The 19,641-nt window shown below is 42.2% G+C and overlaps 1 protein-coding gene across 3 annotated transcripts in view; it reads right to left on the bottom strand.

The window, feature by feature from the left end:
* The window catches only part of DYNC2H1 (dynein cytoplasmic 2 heavy chain 1), a 152,666-nt gene extending 133,486 nt beyond the window's left edge, over window positions 1-19,180 (bottom strand). For 2 of the 3 annotated variants that reach the window (XM_053385711.1, XM_053385712.1), the window contains exons 1-16: window positions 18,866-19,180; window positions 16,757-16,927; window positions 14,654-14,789; window positions 13,986-14,104; window positions 12,261-12,405; window positions 10,895-11,127; window positions 9,842-9,976; window positions 9,630-9,743; window positions 8,373-8,484; window positions 7,834-7,958; window positions 6,702-6,877; window positions 5,245-5,440; window positions 3,298-3,393; window positions 2,113-2,253; window positions 1,318-1,457; window positions 949-1,177 (exon numbers count right to left, since the gene is read on the bottom strand). In XM_053385711.1, the coding sequence (XP_053241686.1) occupies window positions 949-1,177; window positions 1,318-1,457; window positions 2,113-2,253; window positions 3,298-3,393; window positions 5,245-5,440; window positions 6,702-6,877; window positions 7,834-7,958; window positions 8,373-8,484; window positions 9,630-9,743; window positions 9,842-9,976; window positions 10,895-11,127; window positions 12,261-12,405; window positions 13,986-14,104; window positions 14,654-14,789; window positions 16,757-16,927; window positions 18,866-19,069 (2,472 nt within the window). In that variant the 5' untranslated portion in view covers window positions 19,070-19,180. Of the gene's footprint in view, window positions 1-948; window positions 1,178-1,317; window positions 1,458-1,921; window positions 2,021-2,112; window positions 2,254-3,297; window positions 3,394-5,244; window positions 5,441-6,701; window positions 6,878-7,833; window positions 7,959-8,372; window positions 8,485-9,629; window positions 9,744-9,841; window positions 9,977-10,894; window positions 11,128-12,260; window positions 12,406-13,985; window positions 14,105-14,653; window positions 14,790-16,756; window positions 16,928-18,865 lie in introns of all 3 variants that reach the window. The other variant, XM_053385713.1, reaches the window with a different exon arrangement.
* Between the last annotated feature and the right edge of the window lie 461 nt (window positions 19,181-19,641).

Here is a 19,641-nt window from a genome sequence, read left to right as displayed (position 1 = left end):
ATGCAATGATGTCCACATTCCCACAGCTTCTTTTCAAATTCCTCCTCCAAAACTCTACACTTAAGGTCAGACAGCTAATCCAAAAGAAAATTCTGAAAGAACTCTAGTTCACAAGTGCTGACATTCAAATTAAGTGCCTTGTGGGATTGAAGCTCATAACAGAAGTTCCTTTATACACCATATTTGCACTGCTTCAGCCAAATCCTACTGGTTAGCATGTCATAGCCACACCTAAGAACCTCCTACTAAACATTTGTTGAATATTTGTGGGCAATCCATCTCTAATAATCATAAAATTTGAACAGCAATTATTATATTTTATATTTGATATATAGAACAAAAGGCTGCAGTTCTAAGCAAATTTACAAATAACTCCCATTGATCTTAGTGGAATTTACAGAGGTACCTCGGGTTACATACGCTTCGGGTTACATATGCTTCAGGTTACAGACTCCGCTAACCCAGAAATAGTACCTCGGGTTAAGAACTTTGCTTCAGGATGAGAACAGAAATTGTGCTCCGGCAGCGCGGCAGCAGCGGAAGGCCCCATTAGCTAAAGTGGTGCTTCAGGTTAAGAACAGTTTCAGGTTAAGAACGGACATCCAGAATGAATTAAGTACATAACCCGAGGTACCACTGCATATCTGAGTAAGTAAGTTCAAGCAGCTAGCAGATGTGCATCAATTAGCATGCAGCAGACATGTGCTAGGAAGACACAGCCAATCAGCACACTCTAGTGCATGCCCTTAAGAGATGCATTTCTAATCTATATACCTTACATGTTTATTGCAAGCAATATAAATACATGACCTGCAACAAATGTGATTGCAACATGAAGTGAAGAAGCACTCAGGTGCTTGACTAAGCAGAATGGAATATAAATGAAGGTTAAGCTGCTTCTAAGCCCATGTTTAAAAGCCCTTGAAGGAAATGCAACTATTTCTGCACCTTAAATTGGTCCGCAACTTCTGCCAATCTTCGGAACAAGTCTTCCGCTTTACTGAAAGTGGTGAGAAATCCACTTGCGTTTCTTTCAGTCATGACAGAAAAAATGCACTCCTCATCAGTTTCACTCACGCCCCTAAATTGGTTTGGAATAGATATGAATCTCTTCATTTCTCTATAATATCTTGCTCGTACTTCTTCAAAAGGTGGTTTAAACTGTATTCTTCCTTGTCTGAAAAAAATGTTTTTAAAATACATTAGCGATTAGAATCACATACCATGGACCAGCCAGGTTTACTATATTACTATATTAGTAGGTATGGAAATGTACGTATTGTTGTTGATTTTGCTAATTGAAAGAAATAAACTTACTTGTAAGTTAGATCAATGTTTATTTCTGGTAAATTTTCATTGAGTGCTTCCAAGCCCATTTGATACTGATGCTCCAGAGCTTTATACAATTGATGGTTCCAGTGCAGCCTCCATGCTTTCATGTCACGTGCAAGGAAACCCTATCATTTGACAATATTAGAACACAGTCAAAGGTTAAGAAGTCCTACCATAGAAGCAGTTCGCCATGAGAACTAATTGACTCAGAAGACTGCCTAGAAACCACCTTCCTTTTCAAGAAAAGATTATCCCGGCAACTAAGAGGATTTGGTATCTATGGTATATCTTACAGTACAGCAGAGAGTTGAACTAATCCCTCTGGCTTATCTAGTTTTTGAATCTTCCCAGGAACTGTAAGGAAAGTTATGTGTGATAATGCCTTGGTTCAGGCCAGTCAGTGAGTTGCAAAGCAAGCAGGATTCTCAACAATGAACCTAGTCTATTTCCAAATGTATCCATATTCTTGATGAACTGACAGCTTTCAACAAACATTTTGTACAAAAAGTTCCGCACGTTCACCTATAAATACATGTGTATTTATTTTTACTTAAATAGTAGTGGCAGTTAAGTAAGATTGTAACCATGCCTGTGACTCAAGGTTGGAAAACACCCCTCGGAGTTCCTGCAAGCCATCTTTCCAGCGCTGCTGTTGCCGAAGCAGATCTATGTTCATGAGGCCAACAACCTATCAAGAAGAATTCAAAACATACTAAATGTGGACATCAATCGAGTGGAAGGAAATAATAAAGCAAATTAATATATGCCAGTCAAGCATACCTTTTCTGTGAAATTAGTATGCCACTTCCTTAATTTTCTGTTTTCAGTAGCAAGTCGTTCTGCTGCAATTTGGAGTTTCTTGATATATGCTTCGAGCTCTTTAGGATTATCCCATGTTATCTGTCCCTCTGCTTTCGAATGCTATCAAAGAAAGGAAGCGCATGCAAATGAAGAAGTAGAAATATTTACTTGTTTGTTCATAAAAGGGAGCGCTGCCACTGCTCAAGGCAAATAAAATTACTCTCAATTGAGTTCCTGTTAGCCGCTGCTAGGAAAAACATTCCCTGTCCTCTCATGTGCCAATGCAATTGCTGCTCCACAGAGAAATAAGAGGAGAAACAGACACAGGGGATTATCATTTTTACCATGAAATTGTAACTGCGCTATCTGCACAGATGATGATCAAAGCTGTGTAAGTATAATACTGCTGTACTCTGGCTATACACATGACATACATGAATGAAAACATGAAACTGACAAGTTTCCCTCTTTACCACTGCAATGCTGCTACAGTTTCAAAGCTTTATGAATAGCTCTGACAACCACCTTATCAATGTCACTGTTCTGCCTTGACAGTGTAGTAGGAGCCATTTATAGTTTCAACTCCAGGACTCCATAACGGATGGATAGCATATATGGACATGCAGTTATGGAGGGAAGGGGCATATAATCGATATTAAAATATCACCAAGCATGTCATCTCCAAAGGAGTTTTAAAACACCAGGACAACAATGGGTAAAAATGTGAATAGGATTGCAGTCCCAGTAAATAAAGCAGGCATGACTGGAAACCGAGTAAGATCTCCACTAACAGAAGCTTAAATATTTGTAGTGACTGACATACAGCATGTAGGGGTAAATCCATTTTAGGATAACTTGCTCCAGTGAAGGAGAATTGATGCTCAAGTCCACTTTCCCTAACAATGGCTTTCAGAGGAAAACAAACTGATGTAAATACGCATGTTTCAAACAACATGATTACTACAACAAAGGCATTTATTTCCTCCTCTACGTCTTCTGAAATTCCATGCAAAACATCAGTACCCATGGACATGAAGAGATGTAATCAGACATACTGAACAATAATGACCAAAAGACAGACAGCACAGGAAATATACAAAACAGGGACTATACAAGACAGCTTCCGAGAGTAATAAAATATTGAAACAATAAAAATTATATTACTTTAATTATCTGTTCAAATGCTAAAGCAGACTGTAGCATCATTGGCTTCTGACTTGGAATCATCTGCTGATCAATACTGTTGTAAAAATGTGCCACCTATAAAAACAAAGCATATGAAGTCTGTTATGCATAAGCACCACGTCTAAATTTAAATGTATTTTTCGCTATTCTTTAGAATATTGTTTCCATTTCATTTAAACAGAAAAGCAACTCATAGTGCAAGCATATGCATGTTTACCCACAACTAAGTCTTACTGTATTCAAGGGGGCTTGCTCTTGTGCACAAGATTGCAACATCAATCTAACAACTTGAAAGACCATGAGACTCAGGTACAATGGCCACATATATATCCCCTTCATTATTGCTTCTACCATATCTAAACTAGATAAACATTTACAGCTAATACTCTACAATAAGTGCTTGAAATGTTAGCCTCAATCACAAGACACCAGCATACATTCTGCCACTATTTATTACTAAGCCATTTGCCCTTGCTTATAAAAATCAGCCAGACAATCCTCAAAATTGTCTGGGTCCATGGTATGCTCAGACTTTTTAATTTATTTACTTGCACTAGGGAGAGCCAAATCACATGAGTCCATTATAACATTACACAGAATGGTTTGGGCACAAGAGGGCAGCATAACCCATCACACCATGTGTTCATCACCTTCGGAGAAAAGATGTTTTCAAACTTTCTATCTCCATGGTGCTTTCATCCATCCTATCTGCGTCTTTCACATTTTTCTTCCTACTATAACAACTTCCTTCTCTTATCCCCTTCCTCTTTGTCCTCACTGCATTTTTATTTATTTTTAAATATTAACTTTTATCTCTCAAATTTCCTTCAGTGCCTCCTCTGGTCCTTTCTCTGAAGAAGAGAGACCATTCCCCTGCAATCTTCCCTGTCCCCCAACCACATTTACTCAGTTCCATCTTTTCTCCCCACCCACCTTGTCACACACAAACACACACACACATACATTCTTGCCCAAAACCAGGCTGTTCTGACAGACAGCAGATAGCTGCTGCTGCTGCAGAATTAGTCAACAGAAGACCAGACGGGTAAAAGGGAGCACTGGTGTGTGTGACAGGAGCAGAAGGCACAGCAGAAATCCCGGGCTCTTGTCCTGTTCCTCAGTCCATCCATCCTTTTTGCCCTCTACCTCCATTTCCCATTATTTCTCTCAGACTTCATTTCTCCATCATCTGTTTCCTGTCTTTCTTTTCTTCTCATCCCTCCAAATTTCCATGCTACAGCCTCACTCTCTAACCACCTCCCGCACATGACTATGTACCGTATTTTTTGCTCTATAACACACACCAGACCACAAGACGCACCTAGTTTTTGGAGGAGGAAAACAAGAAAAACAATATTCTGAATCTCAGAAGCCAGAACAGCAAGAGGGATCGCTGTGCAGTGAAAGCAGCAATCCCTCTTGCTGTTCTGGCTTCTGTGATAGCTTGCATTCGCTCCATAAGACGCACACACATTTCCTCTTACTTTTTAGGAGGGAAAAAGTGAGTCTTATAGAACAAAATATACGGTACTTAACATTCAGGGAATCAAAAGGCTGCAGCACTACCAGCGGGAAGGGCAGGCAACAGAGGATGCAGTGAGCACTGAGGACCACCATTTGGCAAATATTACTGTAATTTACATCAAGTATGTATCTTCTGGTGCAGAGAAATAAACGACACATCTATGTTTGGGTGCAAACTTTAGTTCAAATTCCACCATACCCTTTGATTCGGTTTCAGAACTAGATACAATTTTAACACCTTTTGGGGCTGAACTTACTCCCTACTCGTACCCTCACAAAATACATTGTAACAGAAGCAGACACTCAAGGTAAATTTATCACGAGCCCCATCCTAGATAGAACCAATCCATTCAGATTGACAGTGCTCAGTAGAGTCAGAACTTCTAGCTCGTGGTGTCATACCTGCTTGAGAATAACTGCTTGTTTGCAGAATTTTTGTGCTGTGCTTGAAGTTTGCTGTATTTTGGCAGGAATAACAAAGCCAAGTGCAGACAGTTGACGCACTTCTCTTAGGAGCACCACCAAGCGATCCGAATAATGTATTTTTAATGCTCCATCAGAGTGATCAAGTTCCATAACAGGACTGCTGGCCTGTAAGCTAAACCAAAACATTTCCATTACTAGACATTATTTTCCAGTAGCACTATAGCCTGCACTATAAACTGGGATGTAGGGGCTGAACTGGCTATCACCTATGCCAGCTGTTTTCATTCTAAGCCACAGCTATAACAAAGGCATAAAATATACTGTACAAGCCAAACATTTTTACCACTGCTACCTCCTCTTCTGGTTGGAAGGATTAAGAAAGTGCCGCAGTCGTGGTTTCCTTATTTCACATGGGCACTTGAGAATGCAGGCGGCTATTCTGCTTCCTCGCTTTTTGCCAGCCCTTTATGGATGTCCAGCTACTCTGCCTACGTCACCACCCCCACCTTATTTCTCTCTAACATGCAACAAAGCAACTAGGATCCCAACCCTCTCACATTGAGCAGGGTTCCCAAGCATGGAAGAAGCAGTGAAGCCTCTTCTCCTTTGTGGATCTCACCTAGCGTCTCTGCAGCTGCCATCTGTTAACCCTTCCCTTCATGAGGAGCTGGTGGTAGAGGCAGTCAGGTGAGTGAGAATGAATTTGTGTGAGAACTTGCACTTCCTCTCACTACTCAGAGCACTGTGAAAGAGGCACCCCGTAATGAGGAAAGCAGTGAAAGCAGCTACAGCTTTTTCAGTGGAAGCGATGGAATGCATCCACTCATTATTTGTGCTTCACACACATTTCTACTGAAGGAGGCTCACTCCTCTCCTCAGTGAAGTAACAGAAGCCACACTGCTTTTTTGCTCCTTTCTTTGCTAGGAACATTCAAGGGAGTGCAAGTTTCCCTCAGTTTAATGTCCCCTACAACAAGCTACTGGAGTGAAGGTCTTCAAACTCTTCCTCATGGCGGAGGAGGGTCTATGAGCAAAACAGATGGAGTCATTGCACTGTTCTCAATGCTGAGCAACATTACTATTCCCCCTGTTAAGCCATTACTTCCTACTCTACAACTTAATAGCTCATTTCAGAAGAAGAACCTCATGCAAGAAGCACAAGAAGTGAGAAGCAAGAAGCAAAATTAGTTTTCGCATCTGCAATTTGCATGGACACCCACAACAGTTGTAAATCGTTCTGTAAAAGTTCTGCCGTCATGATCTGGGTTCTTTAGTCCTCTAGAGAGATGCTTTAGATCTTTTTTTAAAATGCACCTGTTTGACTCAAACCTTATCCTACTAAAATGCTTAACTACAGGTTCTAGAGTTGCTCTTTGAATCATAGAATTGTAGAGTTTGAAGGGACCCTGAGGGCAATTTTTTTTTACACTTACCAAAGACCAGACTTGGGGTTTGACAACCCTGCCTGAATGTCCCTGGACCAATAGTCAAATTGTTCCTGTTCGTATACTTTAAAATGTTCTAGAAGATCATCTGCAGTTCGTCGGAAATTGTGAAATCCAGACAGGTCTGAAAGAAGGGCCTCTGCGATCTTAATGGCATCATCTACCTGAAACGTTCAAAGATTGGAAGTTTAGCGTGTAGTTTAGCATGTAGACAATGATTTATTATTCAGAATATCAGACTACAGACTGCCTAAACCTGCTCGAACTATCAGGTTCCCTTACACTTGTGGAGAGCTGTTCACCTACATTTTCTCTCACAGAGCACGATCTAGATTGTGTCCTATATGAGATTTGAAATAATGCAACCACCACTGGAGTACCTAGCCATTTTCAGTAAGAGGGTCACACCAACCCATGGTCAACCCTCTAGGAGACAAATGTCACAATGTAAAAGTCAATGTAGCCAATTAAAAAAGGTGTGCATATTTTGTGAATCGGTGGGTCCCAAAAAGGAGGGGGCATCACAGAATCACAGCAATGGACTCACAGGAGTGATAGATAGATAGATAGATAGATAGATGATTGACAGAGAGAGAGAGAGAGAGAGGGAGAGAGAGAGAGAGAGATCCTTTTTTAAATAAAAAAGTGGATGAATATTGAAGTACCACAATAAATAATTTTTGGTACTACTTTATCTCAGCAGGGTACCTAGAGAAGCAAGCAGTAAAAATAAATACATATTTTTTTTAAAGGGGGCTTTGGCATTAGTTTATTGTACTGATGAACCCACAACAGCAGTTTTAAAAAAGAACAAAATAACCTATTTGGGTCCTCCTGACCATACAATAACCTGTAGATGCCATCTGATAGGGGTGTGGAGGTGAGCCTATTCCATTATTAACAGGGTTCAAGATGGCAGCAACTATGGAGTGCTTTGGATGACTATTATATATATATTCAGGTATTTCATGATCCTTGGTACTGGCTCTTTGATTCTCTGGTTACAGTGGTGATATGTAGTGCCAAATACTGAGTTGAATTGGGCATTTTTGTGTTTTTATGATATTGTGAACTGCTATTTATTTATTTATTTAATCTGCTCAATGATTTTAATTGGTACCTTTAATTCTAGCTGGCGCACCCAAACAATATTATTCACAACTTCAGAAAGATTTTTGCCAGCAAGTGGTCCTGATGCTTCACCAGGAGTACCATGGCATCGTGCCTCAAAATCTGTTTGATAATCTGTATAACAGTAAAAAGCAAATTGTTAGTGAATATTACTGACAGCTCTAGAATCACTGAACAACTTCTCCTTATGCCCAGCTTAAAAAGGCTTGAGTTTGACTAACATTTTGAAAAAGTTCTATACTGGTATGTCCTAGCTTCTGCTGAATTTGTTAAACTGCAAAATTTAAGTATGAATATGCATTCCTTCCATAAAATTTCAACCCTGATTTTCTCACCATGTGATCTTTCACTCATAACCATTTTAACCTACTCTTCTTTTCCAAGCAGATCTCAGTGTGGGTTACATCATGAAACATGCAATTAGATTTATCCCAATTGAAAAACAAACATGATACATTAATGAAGTGAACAACCAAACCTTACACTATTTTAATGCATATTTTCAAAAGTAACAATTGTATTTCTTACCTTTGACCGAGTCCTGTAGTTTCGCCAACAAAGTTTCTCTTTCTAAAATCAGTTCTTTGCTTATGCTTGGGCGTCTTACTAACTCCTTGTATTTCTGAAATGCTTGAAGAAGCTAGAAATATATATTAAAAAAATTGCTACTAAACCAAATGCAATGGATCATCATGGACTGGTGTTCATTAACTATTATATTTTTAATTGGTAGTGGACACCATAACCCATGACTGATCTGGAGCTTCCCACCCAACACCCAGAGAATGGTGAACACACCCAGCATAGCAGCTTGACTTTTCCATACATACTTCAGCTTTGTAGCTAATTAGTGAGCCCCTAAATAAAACCAGGGAATGGTTTATCTAGAGCAGGGGTGATGCATGTGCAGCCCACATGCAGCCTGTGAATTCACTTCCAATGGCCTGGCAGCCCTCCCAGAACCACTTACTTGGAAAAGCTTCTCTTCTCCCTCTCAAGTGGCACCAAGCACAGACAGGAACATGTCTTCCTGTATGCTAAGACCTAGCAAGTGCACTGTCCCGGGGGCAGGAGAGGTGCCTTTGTAAATAAGGGAGGGGATTTGCTCTTCATCACAGAGCTGGGCTGGGAAGGAAAGTCCCTCTCCTCCTATCCCAGCAGTACAATGAGGAGAAAATATTGCCTCTTCATTGTCAGGTATCTGTGTGTAAAGGCAAAAGTAAAGGACCCTTGACCGTTAGGTCCAGTCATGGCTGACTCTGGGGTTGCGGCGCTCATCTCGCTTTATTGGCCGAGGAAGCCGGCGTACAACTTCCGGGTCATGTGGCCAGCATGACTAAGCCGCTTCTGGTGAACCAGAGCAGCGCACAGAAACACTGTTTACCTTCCCGCCAGAGCGGTACCTATTTATCTACTTGCACTTTGACGTGCTTTCGAACTGCTAGGTTGGCAGGAGCAGGGACCGAGCAACGGGAGCTCACCCCGTTGCGGGGATTCAAACCACCGACCTTCTGATCGGCAAGTCCTAGACTCTGTGGTTTAACCCACAGCACCACCCGCGTCCCCTCTGTTTGTGTGTACAGGCATGCATATATGTTTGCTGTGCTTCCCCACTACTGCCATGCAGCACTCAAGAGAGGTGGCTGACTTTCAATGTGGCCCACAAGGCAAAAAAGGTCAGCCGCCACCCCCTAATCCAGAAGCTTGAAGCATCCATTATTTCTAGCAGGTATTTCTTTAAATGCCTAGTTATGCCATTTTTGTTGTTGTTTTTTTAAAAAATACCTGTTGTGGACTGTCTTGAATTTCTGAAATAAATGTTTTCAATTTGCTTGCTATTTTTTGTTCTGCAGGAGAAATAATTCTTTCATATTGGCATACTGCTGCTTTCCATAAAGGCTAGGGAAAAAGAACACCCATTTAGATGGAGACATTTTCATCAAAATTATCAAATACAATCTAAAGGGGGTGTAACAATAAGATCTAAGTGTGAATACCTCTGTATAAGGATTATAGTGCACAGGATTCAAACCAGCAAAGGGCTCAAAGACCTGGGCAAGGTGCAGTGCTTGCTGTTCACCAGTTGGCAAAAAATATGTAAGTTTCTCATGAAGTGTTCTAATAGTTAGCACCTATACGAGAAAAGGAATATTTTAACTATATATATGAACCCCTCACCTGCAACAGGTTATCAACTAACAAAACTGCATGCAACAAATCCTAGAGGCAATAAAAGAGCATTTTAAAACCTTCTCTTAAAAATTATCAACAAAGCATTCAGTCTAGTGAAAATTACATTAACCCATTATCATATTAACATTTAGATTTGTGATCATATCTATAATTAGAATAATTAATTATAATTAATGTTGCATTATCTGAAGTAATAAATACAACAACACATCACTGAGGCCAGGAGTAAACTTTTTAATGGGAATTCCATAAGAGAATAGAACTCTCAATAATACAGTTTTGACCCCAAAAAAATCCTAGGAATTGACCATATGAAGCTCCTTTATACTGAGACAGATCATTGATGTTATTAACCCAATATTGTCTATTTTGACCAACAGCAGCTTGGTCTCGCAGCTGCACTAAAGATCCAATCAGCATCCATGATTATCTCCCTGACCTGCTTAAATATTGCAACAGTGCTGGAAAGGATTAACCTTTTCCTCCTCACAGCACCACCTTAATTTATTGACGAAAATCACCCCAAAGTTTCTACTGCCCCCTTTAGAGAAACTCAAACATGGAAAGGGTTTAAAAAAGTGTTTCTCCCCACCCCCACCCTTCAGCATCAGGGTTCCAGTCTGAATAAGGTCCCCTGCAGCAGCTTTTTGCAAAAATAGAGGTGCAACTCACGGATCTCCATCATTCATCAAGTTGCTTGATGCTCAAACATAAGTCTTTATTAGAACCTGCTCCGAGATGCATGGGACTGAACTTTGCTCTATCATTAAGCTATGGGCCCTCCCCAATAGAATGCATTATGTTTAAAAGCTTCAACTCTTCCCCCTCACCCTAAAAGAGAAAAAGCGAATTGATACCTCTTCAAGTCGTTTACCAAGCTTCCCTAGCATTTCAGGAACGTATTTCTCATCTTGCCATACATGTGGGGTATAACGCTGCCAAAGCTGCCCAGTAAGGTGATCACAGGCTGCTACCCATTGTTCACAAATCATGATGCCAGCCTTTAGATTTTCTTTCACAATGTGGAAGGAATCTTCCCATAGATTTAACGTTCCTAGTTTCTTCTGAACAAATCTTCCAAGAGAGCCAGCTGAAATCACATACAGATAGTGCAAAATTACTTACAAGCGCTGTACCTCCTCTAGCTGAAAGAAATGTTCCCCATCACTACTTATGGCTTTAGACCTTTCTTCTTAACATACTAGACAGGTGTAATAATTCAGCTCAGAACATGGCACCTTTATGCTGTCAGTATCAAGCAGCTATCACAAAAAATTTAATACCACTGAGTCAAATACTTCATACAATTGGATGTAATATGCAGCCTCCATCAGTCAAGGGACAACACAGATACTTTACTTAATAACTGACTACCAGTACAAGATTATCTAAAAACTACCCCACCCCAAAGTCCAACCCAATCAATGTCGCCCCCACTAAATTGGCAAACCTGCCATAGCTGCATTTCCCTATAATCATGTTTACTACTTTATCTTTTTTAAAACTTTCAACAGAAATATTTGTTCCAAATCTGCATTCACCAACACAGTGAAGAAGATTGTTCGGGCAGAGCAATACCACAAAAGGTACAGAAATAATAGTTGCCAATCCATGTTGCAGACTAGAATTGTATCTTAGCTGGATTTTGACTTGACATGAGGAGCATCAAGCATCATTACAGATTGTTCAATGACTTGGGCTGAAGGGTCAACTAGAGATGTCTTTATCTGATTCAGGGGCACATCTAGGCAGACCCAAATAAGATTTACCTCGAAAGCTCTGAGTAGCAGCCATGTCAGCACACAGGTTACATGTAGAGGAGCCAGTAAGATCCTTGTAAGGGTTGAGGAATAATGCTAACCCCCAGATTTTCACGTTATATTTAACATTGGCTCAGCAGACTATGGGTATGTTCACACAGAACTGCCAAATACCCAGTATCCTCGTTTAATAAATTCCCTAAAAGGCACAGAGTCCTTGCAAATCTGCAACACACTGGAGACAACTTGGAATCTCATACTGAGCAGAATACATTAGGAAGAGGAGTGACGTGGGTTCAGATAATTTTATTCCATATTACCTTCCCTTTTCAGGCACTTCTCCACACACTTCTAGAGAAGCACATAAGTACTAAAACAAAATGCTAGAAATTCCTCAAAGAGCAACAACCTATATTTTAAGCATCTGTTCATCACAATTGAGTTTCTCTACAAACAACTTTACCTATGACATCCAAAAGATTTTGCATGCGTGGCTGAGGAAAAGGTTCATGTTCCGGCTGTCTCCATACATCATCTACAGTATCCCGTGTAGTCTCGACTAAATCCACAACTTCAAATAAAGATAAGCTGTCCAAATTGTAATAATCCTAGAGATACAATGTGTATTTTAAAAACATAACTTTCTACCCAAAGAACAGGGCTACAATCTACACGGGACTTTACCTATGAATATTTTAATGAAAAGGGACGCGGGTGGCGCTGTGGGTAAAACCTCAGCGCCTAGGACTTGCCGATCGCATGGTCGGCGGTTCGAATCCCCGCGGCGGGGTGCGCTCCGGTCGTTTGGTCCCTGCTCCTGCCAACCTAGCAGTTCGAAAGCACCCCTAGGTGCAAGTAGATAAATAGGGACCGCTTACCAGCGGGAAGGTAAACGGCGTTCCGTGTGCTGCGCTGGCTCGCCAGATGCAGCTTGTCACGCTGGCCACGTGACCCGGAAGTGTCTGCGGACAGCGCTGGCCCCCGGCCTCTAGAGTGAGATGAGCGCACAACCCTAGAGTCTCTCTAGACTGGCCCGGACGGGCAGGGGTACCTTTACCTTTTACTATTTTAATGAAAATACTGTGTAACAAACTTGACTGCAAATGCTTTCGGGATTTTGCCATTTTGATTGTTATTTACTCACTACTTAACGTCAGCCTTTGCCAACCTAGTGCCTTCCAGATACTGCTGGACCATAACTCCCATCAGCTCCAGCCAACCCAATGGCTGGGGCTGACCAGAGTTGTAGTTCATCAACTTCTGGAGGCCACTAGATTAGTGACAGCTGACTTGCATCTTTGAAGGCATGACACACAGTAAAATCCTAATACAACAAGAACTGACAACCCTGTTCATTTTTGTGAAAATATTGTTTTTTATGCAGTTACATGCAAATGTATTTTATTTTCTTGAAATTATTTGTAGCCCATTTTTCAAATGCATTGTCTGAAGCAGCTTATATTAAGAAACAATGGCAACTAGTGACTGGCAGTGAACGAAGAGGTGGCAGAAGAAGAGGGGATTCCCAATGCCCTTACCAGACAGTACTGCAAGACAGCAACAGCTGCATAGCTTTGTCTGGTCATTTATGAGCTGTGTGCTGGCAATGCTAACCTAGCATGCCCATGCCTCTGTTTCACAACATTTCAGGTAAGGAATCAGGAGCCCTCCCACACAGATGCTGCTTATCAATGGTAACCACTTTCCTCCCAGCATGCCACTTCACCAGCCACCACATCTCACAAACAGAGCTCAATCAACCAAACGTTTATGAATGAATGCACATTCTCAACTATCTCAGGGATGTCACTGGGTGCCACAGGGCATGTGCTGCCCCACGTTATTCCTAAATATTTGAAATGGAGCCAGATAACAACAAGCTCAAACATGTGAGAGTACCTGCTGATTTCTGTAGAGAGCAAAAACATTCAAATGGGCAAATTCCTCATGGGCAGAGTACCTAATCCTTCAAACCCTTCTTTGCGGTTTCAAGAAATCACTGAACTATGCTTCCAAGCAAAGACTACACTCCAGTGAAGCCAAATCCCTGAAGTTGCAAAGAGGGTTTCAATCTCTCAAAGCTGGGAATAGTAATCAAGCATGCATGTGGAGCTGTTGGCTGCGACTATTGTGCTAGACTGGGGCAGGTTTTATATAGAACATCACTGAATAAATAAAAGTTACACACATATGCAATGGCTTCAAATAATTCTTTAAAATGTGAGGCTCTCTCCTTGCTAGATGACTTGCTTCCACGTTGAGCACGCTCTGTCCAGAACTGAAACTCGTCATTTGGACAAAGTATTGCTGTAAAAAAAAGAAACAAATCCGGCAAATACAACATTCAGAGTTGTGTCTATTAATGTATATGAAACAGACTGAAGATATGCTACAGGATTTAATCAACTTCTGTTAAATCTCAGTAAATTTATACTCTGCAATGCAGTTCAACACTGAATTAAAATACATTCATATGGAAATATACAATGTGAAGAATGACTCAGAATTAACTAGCATTGAAGCCTTACATCATAATTCTCAATTTGCTTATTTCAAAGTCTAGGGAACTTTGATATCAAGGGGATACATTTACAAGTGACACTTGGAATGGCAGGTTGCTGTATCACACAAATTACAGCTTCATTTCTAATTTACATTCCACTGTCTGTAAATAAGTGCCTCGTGTATTTTTTTTATTTTTTAAAAAACCTAAAGCCCCACTCTTCATTGGTACTGATACCAGGGCAGGGTATAACATTAAAAAAGTTCTAGACAACCATAAATATTTTTTAAAACCTTGAAAACATTAGCAAACAACAGTAACTAAAAACAACTAACCAGAGTCAAAACACGTACCTTGAACATCATCTTCCCGGTATTTGGCTCCTGCATAAGCAGGATCTGTTCTCCTCAGAACAGAACCTAAACCAGCCTCTAACTCTCGTAAAAGATTCTGAAGCTTGGGATCAAATTCTCTACTCCATTTCTCATCCTGTAATAAGAATTTCAGGTGACAAAATTTTCACACTAAAACCATCCCTTATCCAACACCTCCCTCAACCCTTTCCGCTTCTACTCCATCCTGATCTCCCTTAATAAGCTGCCTTCTCTGTGGTCTGATTCCCCTATGTACTCTCTTTTACCCATCCCATCTCATAGTTGCCGTCTGCCATACCATTATCCCTCCTCTTCACCACACCCTCTCTCCCTTCTGTTGTTTCCCTCCAAACTCTTTGGAGCATTCCCACTGGCTACAGACTATGGGGCCATGGCTCTGTGGTAGAGTCCAGGCTTTGCATTCAAAAGATTTGGGTTCTTTGGACAGGGCTGGGTAAGATCCAAAAGTTGAAAAGCTGAAAGCCACAGTCAGTGAGTTTAGCTATGGGATGAAAACCTGAGGCTCTCCAGATGTTGTCAAACTCCAATTCCATTGGCCCCAGAAAGTATGGCCAATTGTTAGGGATGATGGGACCTGTGGTCCAACATCTGGAGGGCTGCAGCCCCCCCCCCTTGGTACAGGCCATATTGAGCTACATAGAGCAACAATATGACACAGTATTAGGCAGTCCCCTATATTCCTTTGTTTCTCTAACTTCACTTTCCATTCCCTCCAATACAGCTGCTGTCTCCTGCAATGAAACCATCTTTTGAAAAATAATTGATGACCTCCTCACTGCCCAGTTCTCTCTCTCTCTCTCTCTCTCTCTCTCTCTCTCTCTCTCTGTGCAACTGTCTGCTGTCCTTGATACATGTTTGGTCTCTTACCTTTTCTTGGCTACCTCTATACCCTAAGTCTCTTCCTACCTAATTATGATTCTCTTCCTACCTAATTATGTTTCCATAGTGTGAAACTCTACTAGAGGGAGGGAAAGCAGAAGAAAAGTCCCCTAGGATTTTATTCTGCTTTTCTCACTACACACTCTTCAGAGGTGAGCTCATAAAATCATGGCTTTCTGTACCACATATACACATCATCCTATTCAACCTGTCTACCCCAGACCTTTCTCTCATCATCTCCATAATCTCTGCCTCTGTGACACTTCCATTTGGATGCTACATTATCATCTCAAGCTCAAGACTAAACTTCTAATCTTCCCTCGTCCCCTTCTTCTTGAGTATTTTAATTTAATTTAACAATATCACCATGCTGAACAGGTAAAAGCTCTGCCTCTCCCTCCTTTGTTCCCCTTATTTGTTGCAAGGTTGCACCACTTTCCTCTTTACAACACTGCAAAAATATGGCCTTGTCCTCTACCTATGCAGGAAAAACTATGGTTTATGCCCTAGTTGTATCTTGCCTTAATGAATGCACCCTTGTCCTCTCTGATCTTCCACCATCTCATCTTGGTCCTATCAGCTCTACCCTCTCCGCTCCCAAAGAAAACACAAACTTCTTGTTCTTGCATAAAAGCTCTCCATGGTCTTGTGGTGGAGCTGGAAGTGTAAAGGTCCTGGGGCAGAACTTTACTGGCCCTTAGGAGTGGAGAGATGGGAGAGGCAAGCTCTCTTGCAAACATCCATCCTGCCAGGGGATAAGGCATCACCCAGAGCACTGTTCTGCACATTACTCAAGAGTTTCCAAGCCACTCTTCTGTTCCTCTTGCAATGTCAGGGAAGAAGTAAACTAGATGCTGACTTCACATTATGTGCAAAGCAGCACTCATGGTTTGCTTTCATCAAACCAACCAGAGTCAGGAGGCCAAGAACAAACCTTGGATTCCCAAAATGTGGTTTGTGTAAGGGAAACATAAAGCCAGCCTCTAATTTGTTTCATCCCCAGTGTGGAAGGAGTAGTGCACGAGCTATTCAGGAACTTCAACTCATTCACATTAAAGCATTTTTTTAAAAAAACCCACTATGGTTTAATGTGAAGTGTGAACCAGACTATAGTAAAATTGCAGCAAAAAAACAAACAAACCTGCATGCGTATTGAAATAAGTTGAATATTGCATTACTCACCCTCAACAATACTGGTGCAAATACCTGCCGTACTGCCTGATAAAGCATATTTATAGGAGAATCTAGCATAGATGATACAAGAATATTGCTATGAAGGTTCTCTTCTGTGATTATATCTGGTCGTAGTTTGAAAAATACCAGCATTCTGTCTTCTGAACTGCCAGCTTCAACCTATACAATCAAGAAACATAAATATTCATACAGTCTAATGAAGAAAACTTATTAACCAAAATGGTAGTATTTATAAACCACTAAAATTAAAGTGCATGTAAATTACAAGTATAGTGATGTGTTTCTTGCTCATACTCTACATGAGCGGTTCCCAAACTTTAGTCGCAGAGCACTTTTCTGGAGGGAAATTTGTCACTATTGTTGCTCTTATGCCAAAGGCACGTATGTGCATTATTCTTTCTAATCTCTTCACAGAGCACTGGAGATGCTTCACAGAGCACAGTTTGGGAACCACTGCTCTACATTATTTACAAGAATCATGAGTATGTTGCCTGAGCGTTTTGTACAGCATATGGTTTATCCCGGGGAAGACTCACTTCAGGTTTGTGACTTGCTTTTTTGTTTTGCTAAAATCCCAATAGTTTTCCAATGGTTTGGAATGTATAAACCATGAATGCTTGAGATCACTTATCAATTAAACTGCAGCTGATTTGTGTCAATGCAGCTACTGGTACTTTATACCAGGGAAGATTACTTGTCTACCTAGCCCAGTCTCCAGAGTTTTTTAGCAGAGGTCTTTCCCATGATCTGTAACCTATTTTTTCTGCCTTTAAAAAAAAAACACAAAGGTCTTTTTGCTTAAGATTTTGGCTTGTTTTGCTGGATCTGACCATCTAGTTCAGCATTCTTTATAAGAATTCCAACAAACAGTATGCAACAGGTGATCCACCTGAAGGTGGCCATGGCCAACTTCCTTCTGCCCTCCTCAGCTTATACGTATGCAATAAAAACAGTGGAAACAGATTAAAATAAGTGTACAGTCTAAGCACTGCAGCACTACAGTCTAAGCTCCATTAATTTCAGGGGAATTTGGAGGCCTCATATAAAATCCTAAATGAGAATGCACACAGCCTCAGTCTATCTATCCACAGAGGATGAGCACCTGCTCAGGCAGAGTTGTGCACACCCATATCTCTATAGTGTGTTAAGTAACTGGATCATGCATCACATACTGTGGTATACTTGGCTGTTTTATTGCTGTAATCTAATCTATCTCTTATATTACTGCAGTGCATTACATGTGGGGCTGCCTTTGATGAAAGTCCAGAAACTACAGATAGTGCAGAATTCAGCAACCAGATTATTGATCGGAATCAAAAAGCCTGAGTGTATTACATTGATTCTGGCCTGACTCCACCAGTTTCCAGGTTCAATTCAACTGAAAAAGTAGTGAGGGAGGAAAAACTTCCTCTGTCAAATTTCCACTTGTCAGTCATACGCCCAGCGGTTAAAAGCACAGGAGCCCTGGCAGGGCAGAGTGGCAGACTTGTAAGAGGCATACCAGATAGTATCCCAGCATTCAAGTGCCTAGAAGCCTGGATTCACAAGGGGATCCTCAAAACATGCAAACATGCCACAAAGCTGCAATCCTCCTCACCCTCAGTTCTCAGGATGCCAAAGAATCATAGAATTGCAGAGGGGGAAGGGACCACAATTCTGCATTGCCCAAGGACCCTCAGATTTAAGGCTCTTGTGCTCTACCAACTGCTCTATCCCTGCTGTATAGCAGTCGTAACAGTGCAATCCTAGGAAGCCAAAGCTACATTTGGCCGGGGGTTTGCCCCAGATGAAGACTCCAGAGGGACACCACTGGGGCTCCCAGCCTCTGTGTGTGTGTGTGTGTGTGTGTGTACGCAAATGTGCAAGGAAGGGTGCCAAACTGGGTGTCTGGCCCGGCTGAAATAAAGCCTCGTTTCGCTCCTGGCTTGTTTCTTGGGAGCAAACCCAACTTTTTCAAGCCATCCTGCCCCAAGCGCCGGTGCGATCCTAAACTCGGGGGGGGGGTGATCCCCCTTGGATTCCACGGGACTCCGCAGTCGTGGCTCGACTTGCGTTGCTCGGAGCCGCAGCTGCTGCTCAGGAAGGCATGCCCCGTACCCTGTTGGAGACCATGATCTGGTGGTCCTCCGAGTGCTGCACGCACAGCAGGAACTCGTTGCCGTCGTCCAAGAAGTTGGCCAGCTCGGGGCCGCCCGAGAGCGGAGCGAGGCTGGCGGACGACGACAGACCGAAGTAGTTGGCGGCCGTGGCCGAAATGAAGATCTTCCTCTTGTCTCCATCGCCGTCCCCGTCCAGAGGCATGGCGGCCGGCAGAAGCGCGGGAGGCTCGGGGGAACCTGGGAGGAGGAGAGCTCTTCAGACGGGCATCATGCTCGGGACTCGACCCGGGACCTGGAGAAAGAGACGGGGGGGACGGGACAATTTTCCAGGGCTTGTTAGGATTGCCTCGCGATAAGAAACGAAAGTGGGCGGTGAAGGCTATTTAAGTAATATTCATAATAAAAGCTGTCCTGAAACCGGTGTCGAAGGGGAAGGGGGCCCGACAACGCATACCAAGCAGGCAGCGGTTCTCTGAGAGGCGGGGGGGGGCGTGCGGGGGGGGGGCGAAAGAGCCGCTACTACACGGCCCAGGCTCAAGAGACAGGAGAGAAGCCGGGCTGTGAGGCCAGGCGGCGATGCGAGGCCCGGTTGCTATGGTAACGCGGGGCAAAAATGGCCGCCAACCCCAGTGGAAGCCGTCTGCGCGTGCGCGCGCGCCTTCCCAGGCCAGAGCAAGCGACGGCCGCTTTCCAGAACGCGAGATCGGCAATCGCCAGGCCAGGCCGGTTCTGCGCGCCACGTGAAATACGAAAGCAAGCGGGGCTCGGATCGCC

Source organism: Podarcis raffonei, chromosome 4 (genome assembly GCF_027172205.1).
Source record: "Podarcis raffonei isolate rPodRaf1 chromosome 4, rPodRaf1.pri, whole genome shotgun sequence".
Classification (NCBI taxonomy): Eukaryota; Metazoa; Chordata; class Lepidosauria; order Squamata; family Lacertidae; genus Podarcis; species Podarcis raffonei.
The sequence above is the reverse complement of the archived record's forward strand: the minus strand, read 5'-3'. Positions and strand labels throughout refer to the sequence as shown.